Raw genomic sequence first — 6972 nt, 5'->3', positions numbered from 1 at the left:
TACAGCTACCCTTTGTCTACCTTCAATGAATTCAAATCCATCTCACCCTCAATTGTTATAAAAAAAAAAATCACTTTCAAAGTATTTATGAAAAATCAAACTACTATTCAAACAAGCCAAGCACCGAATCTAGCAAGTGCGCAGTTATTACGTTTTTTATCCGTCCATTTCATTGTCAATGTTTACAGTAAACCTATAGTAAAATTTTATTTACAAGGGTTTTTTTATTTACCGGAATTTATAACGAAATTGAGTATAACAAAACGAACCTAAGGAAAAACCCACCACTTCATCTGCGGTGATCTTTTTATTACAATTACAAACCACAACCAGACATAAACGAGAAATACACTTTTTTAAAAAATATATATATTTTTATTTTTTTTAAAATAATCCACAGCAGAAGTTTTACAAAAAAACAGATGCCGGAAATCATTCTTCGCCGGCTACATATAAACACATCTAACAGTTACCGGCGACCTGAGTTCCTGGTTGACTAACGGTTAACCCACTAAGCTCGGGCTTAAGCTTGTTCTTCCACATCTGTTTAAAGCATCCAGCTTCACCACCTCTTCTCCTGGCCTCCACAACTGCCAGATTTTCCGTTAACCGGTAAACTTCAACCTCCATACCAAAATTACCGTTTCGTCCTTCAATCTCGAAGGCCCACTCTTTCTTTCTCTTCGCCCTCAGCCTCTCGGCCTTGGCGAACTCCTCAACTTTCTGGACCAATTTTTCCGGTGACTCGGAAGACACGAAACGGTCACCGTCCTCCACCGCGTTGTACGAGTCATCGAACAACCCGGACAAATCCAAACCGGATGAGAAAGAAATGAGGTCGAAGGCGTTCAAATTCGTGACATCCGGTTCTTGTTTATCGGTCTTATCGGTATCGTCAATTCCAACATAATCATCGTAGAACTTGATCTCTTTGAGTCCTCCTCTCTTGAACCACGGATCTTTCAAGATCTCATCGACCGTTATTCTCGTCTGAGGATTCGTATCGAGAACTCGAGATAAGAAGCGTTTCAGATCCGGAGACATCCATTTCGGACACCGAAACTCGCCTTTGTAGATTTTCTTATACATGACCATGAGATTCGGATCGTTGAACGGCAAATAACCGGCGGTTAAAACAAACAGGATGACACCGCATGACCATATATCCACCTTAGCACCATCATAACCTTTCTTTGCTAAAATCTCAGGCGCAACATACGCCGGGGTTCCACAAAGAGTATGCAGAAGCCCATCGGTTCGGATCTGATCGGTTACAGCACTAAGTCCGAAATCCGAAACCTTCAAATTCCCACTTTCATCGAGGAGAAGATTCTCAGGTTTTAAATCTCGATGAAAAACGCCGCGAGCATGGCAATAAGCGACGGCGGAAATCAACTGCTGAAAATATTTACGGCTGAGATCCTCGCTAAAACGTCCTTTAGCGACTTTGGCAAACAACTCTCCACCTTTAACAAACTCCATAACAAAATAAATCTTGGTCTTGGAGGCCAAAACTTCATAGAGTTTAACAATATGAGGGTGGTTGAGCCTGCGCATAATGGAGATCTCACGCTTAATGTTAGACATTAAGGTGGTGTTAGCGATTTTCTTCTTGTTGATAATTTTAATGGCGACACTTTGGCCGGTTCGGATATTTCTAGCGTGATAAACCTTGGCAAAGGCGCCGCATCCAAGAAGCTTACCAAGCTCATATTTGCCAAACAAGGCATTCTCGGCGACTTGTTCGATCTCCGGCGGCATGACGGTAATTTGATGGCCAGAGACCGAACCAGCAGCTGGGTTCCGATCAGAAGAAGACAATTGTTTCTGGATGCAGAGAGAATAAGTAATTTGGGAATGATGAATTGAAAAGATAAAAATTGAAAGAAAAAGAGGGAAATTGGCAAAAGCGAAATTAACGGTGGAAGCTTTTAGAAAAGAGAGAGAGAGCTATTTAACGAAGAAGACGTTTTGTGGCGATGGGGAGTAGCGAATAGGAGAGAGAGTGCGCGTTCGGCAATATGACTCATTTTTATCTTCGCTCGAGCCAACGTTGAAAAGTACGCGTTCATACACGTGGAGGAATATAATTGGATGGAAACTTAACACAGTGTTACAAAGTCGGTGCCTCCCACATTATATTTTTGCACACGAAACCAATTACCTCCGTTCCGTGTGGCTGAATATGCCAATTCAATTAACAATTAATAAATTATTGAAATACTAATTTAAAAAAAAAATTATTCAAATATTAATAAATATTATTATATATAGTGGATTTTAATATACAATTTTGTATTCTGATTTTTTTTTTTTGGCCAAAGAATTTTGTATTCTGATTGGTTCTTGTATAAAAGAATTGTACACTATAACGTATGAAATAATGTACGCAGTATATGAGCGTGATGAGTTGTGAATTCTAATTCTAGATGAGAAAACGTGTTTAACTTAATTACGTTGCTTAGTTTTTTTTTTTAAATGATAAAAGAGATTTCTTTTAATTGAATAATTGATAGGTTACCGTTTACACAATGTAATATAGTTTTTTTATCTTATTATAAAGAAAAATATTTTTATATGCTTTAAAAAAAAAACGCTACTTTAATTGGCAAAAGACAATTGATCATAAATTAGGAATCACAACGGTAACATTCACGAAACTTAAAATTATTTAGAAATCTAAATTTTCCAGGTTGAGAAAGTATACCATGTATAACTTTTACTAATTTTTATAATATTTATAGTAAATTGCAGTGATAATCACAAAAAAAAAATTTATACACTTTAATTTTATTATAATTAAATTTTATATTATTTTTTATCAATTAAATTTTTATTTTTTAAAATTATTTTAAATACACTTTATCATGATATTATTTATGCAGTAAAATTACCACGTCCATCATGTCCAAATCACTCTTATTATTATTAAATATATTTAAAAATATTTTTTATATTATTATTTTAAATTTTATTATTAATTTTAAAATAACATTTTATTTAAAATTTATTTTATTAAAATTATTTTCAATCGACTTTTTTAAATTTATTTGATAAATTTATTTTAAAATAATTATTAAAAAATAATTTTATTATATATGCTACTAATCAAAGTGTGTTTCAAAAAAAATTAATAATATGTAAAATAAGTTAAGATTTAATTATTTAATTTTATTTAATTTAATAGTTAAAGATATATATAACTCACTTGAACCTCTAGATTAGAGGATTTACTTCTCCACTCTCTATTCAAAAAAATTAGGATTTAATTTGTGTATTAAATAATTGCAAAGAAATACCTTTTCAGTTTTATTACAATTTCACTCTATATTATTTTTTTAATTAAATATTTTTTTTAAAAAAATTATTACATTTTAAAATTTTAAATTATGTTCTAAAATTATTAATACAGTGATTACATTAATATAAGCTCGATATATTTAGAAAATATTTTTAGATGAATTATTGTTTTTAAAATTAAAATTTTAAATTTATGTTAAATTTGAGTTCAAATCTAATTTACTCTATAAACTAACTTAACAGATGCACATAAATTCCAAATAGAATTCAAAACTAGACATACATAATTATAAATTTTAGAAGATTAGCCTCTATCTCAAATTTATATAGAATTCAAAAATTAAATATAATTATAAAATTTAGAAGATTAGATTTAATTTTATGATATATATGAATGGCGGAGGGGAACAATAAGACTGTTGAAAATATATCTAATTTTTTAAATTATTTATAATTATATATTTGTTGTTTAAATTAATTTTAAAATTCATATAAGTTTTAAATTCTCAAACTTAATTAAAGCTTGTATGGATTTAAAATTGTTAATTCTATTTATACTAAACTTTCTTCAAAATAAAAAAAAAGTTACAGAAAGTTATTAACTAATTTATAATATTAATATATTCTGAAAAAACGTGGCTTCTCTAAAAAACTTCAAAAGGTTAGGTAAAAATTAGAAATTTATGCTTTCTACACAAGTTTATAATATTTTTTAAAAAATTAGTGAGGTATAGAATCTCTTCCTTATGTTCTTAAATAATTTCTTGTAAAGGGATTAAAATTTTTTCATTTTGTAATTTATCTATATTTATATATGCGTTTAGTGGTAATAATTTATAAAATCTTTTAAAAAATTAATTTTACTATTCCTGATATATAATTAATATAATACAAAAATCCTTTTAATAAATTGGCATTGAGAGATAGTCCGCAAGAGTTTGATCAGATAATATTTGGTCTAGTCAGCAAGAGTTTAATTAGATAATACTTGGTGCACTAGTAGAAAAGAAAATCCAAACACTATAAATCTCAGCTTTCATCAAGTATCGTCTTGTCGACTACAAAGCCAAACTCTATGAAAAATTATCGTTACAAAACGTACTCTAGTAGATCCTAATAAATCTATAATTGTTGGATCTCATATCCATTAACCGATACTAATCGGATTTTTAAGAAATATGATAATCAATTCTCTTCTTACAATATAAAAGCATATGAATACAGAAATTAAAGTACGTTCTTCTGATACAACTACTCTTGAATTCAAAATATCTCGTGACACTTGTCATTTTCTTCAATTATAAACCTAAAATTAATTTTAAAATTTTTTTATAATAAAACATTTTACTCATTTTTATAGAAATTATACCATTTAATAACTAAAATATTATTTGCATATTAAAATTTTATAAATATGCTTAGACTCATGATAAATAATTAAATGGACTTCATACTATAACTTCTTTAAAATTTAATTCTTATAAATTTATTTAAAAAATGATTTGTTGTTATTTTTAAAATATTTACATTTTAATTATATAGTTATTAGGAATAATTTTAATATGGTAATATATATTTTTATATTTCAATTAAAAATTTTATTTAATAGTTAAATTTATCGTAATTTAGAAATTCTTTTTATGGTATTGAATATAGATTATTATAGGTGATGAATTTAAAAGCATATTAAAACTTATAAAGAAAAATAAGATATTTTGTTTTAAAATTATATTATTATTTTAAAATAAAATGAATATTCAACTACTAACATATTTTTTATGATTCATTTCAAAGATAATAATAGCAATTTTTATATCTTTTTAGTTCTATAATTAGTCAGAAAGAGTAAATGGAAATCAAAGTTGATGTTGAAATTAATATCATAAATATATTCATGTATTTGCACTTACAGATTTAGCTGGAGGTAAGTATATCTATAAATTTATAAAATCACTTGTTACTTAAAAAAAAAAATACAAAATAATTTATATAATTATAACATCTCATTAATAAATGATTAATAATTAGTGTTTTAAATAGTCGGTAATTTATTATATTTCACTTTTTCATAATTTAGTTAATAATTTTTGTCATAATAAAATAATTTTAGCTATTATACATATTTAAAATAATTTCGTTAATGTATTAACCTTATTTATTATTATTGTTTTTATAACTAAAAAATGTAGAAACAATTATAAGTGACCCCACCTCATCATGAATTTTCAGTTCTAGTTTATATTTTATACTAGTGGAGGTCTTTTATATGTTTGCATGTGTTTTTTAAGGGAAAGTTTTCAAATGCATATGTTTTGAGGTTTTGGATTGCGATAAAATCTATCGATTAATTATGAGGAATGGATGCATGTGGGTGTTTGTGCATTGCTTAAGCCGTTTAGAGTCTATTGTGGTGATGTGGTGTGGTTTCCTTAAGGTTTTGTTGTTTTTGGTTGCATGTTGGGCCTATTAGTTCTATGTAAGATCGGGTTTAGTACGAAACCCAGATCCAGATTTGGCCGCTAAAGGTCCCTTTGGCTGTCGAATCTGCATTTGAGGCATCATGTTTTGGCCACAAGTTACTCTGAATGTGGAATTTTAGATCTATAAAAGGACTTTAAACCATCAAACCTGCCACCAAAAGTTTCCTATTCATTCGTTACTAGTTATTTTCTATGTGTTTTCTTGTATGCTTTTAGAAATTTCTTGGAATAGTTTTAACAGTTGTAAAATTTATATTTGGCTCCTCATTTGAGTCCACTTATATAGGATCAGACTTGGGACACCATAGACACTAACAATAAGCCAACTGCTTTCTAGCTTAAAGTGTACCTTCAAAAGGTGAGTAGACCTAAACAAAAAGTCTTATTTAAATCAAATCAAATGTTTTTAAGCATGCTCATAAATCACGAATACCATGAATAATAGTAAGTTCTTCTATATTAGATTTTACGAATGTGCTACATTACACATTTAATTGTTGATGCTTATAGATGTTGGATAATTAACCCACTAGCTCTCATTATATGGCATGATTATGTATTACGGATATAAAAGTTCAAGTCGAAACTCATTCTACATCCTGACATTATGTAAGTGAAAGACTAGGAAGCTCATTCTATGCCTCTAACACTATATATATGTTTATAATTAAAAGGAAGTCTTGATAAGTACCTGTTGTGGGTCGAGTACTATTGAATTAAATGGAGGGTTACTAGTGACAAGTTTATCATAATATGAATTGTTTGTATTGTAACGTATACATGCGAGCATTTATTTATTTAAACTGTTTTATATCATGTTTCTACTCATTAGACTATCATAGCTTATCTCTCTCCCCTTATTCTAGGTTTGCAGAATCGGAGTTAGTTGCGAGCTTTAGAGTTTTTAGAGTAAAGTTATGTTATGTTAGTTCGTTGGACATGTAAACCTGATGGTTAGACTATAATTGTACTATACCCATTTTTCTAGTGTATAATCCCTTTTATAACTATAATCTCTTAGTTATATAAAATTTTTAAATTCATATATTACATTCAAAATCGAACTCTATGGTATATAGTGATGACTATATTGGAGCATTTTATGAGGGCTCCTAGTATAAGTTTATGTTTTACAGTTATATTTTTATACACATAATGAGTTTGACTCATCATAATATTTTATATATGTCTT

The 6972-nt window shown here is 28.5% G+C and overlaps 1 protein-coding gene across 1 annotated transcript; it reads right to left on the bottom strand.

The window, feature by feature from the left end:
* Positions 1-270: 270 nt before the first annotated feature.
* LOC110607780 (CBL-interacting serine/threonine-protein kinase 11) lies at positions 271-2000 on the bottom strand. The gene has a single exon (XM_021746947.2). It carries the CDS (start codon positions 1759-1761, stop codon positions 463-465), a length of 1299 nt encoding a protein of 432 aa, XP_021602639.1. The 5' UTR covers positions 1762-2000; the 3' UTR covers positions 271-462.
* Positions 2001-6972: the final 4972 nt, after the last annotated feature.

Source organism: Manihot esculenta, chromosome 18 (genome assembly GCF_001659605.2).
Source record: "Manihot esculenta cultivar AM560-2 chromosome 18, M.esculenta_v8, whole genome shotgun sequence".
Taxonomy (NCBI): Eukaryota; Viridiplantae; Streptophyta; class Magnoliopsida; order Malpighiales; family Euphorbiaceae; genus Manihot; species Manihot esculenta.
The sequence above is the reverse complement of the archived record's forward strand: the minus strand, read 5'-3'. Positions and strand labels throughout refer to the sequence as shown.

Bases quoted from the DNA above. Each gene is read 5' to 3' on its own strand.
- LOC110607780 (XM_021746947.2), bottom strand. From the start codon at position 1,761: ATGCCGCCGGAGATCGAACAAGTCGCCGAGAATGCCTTGTTTGGCAAA.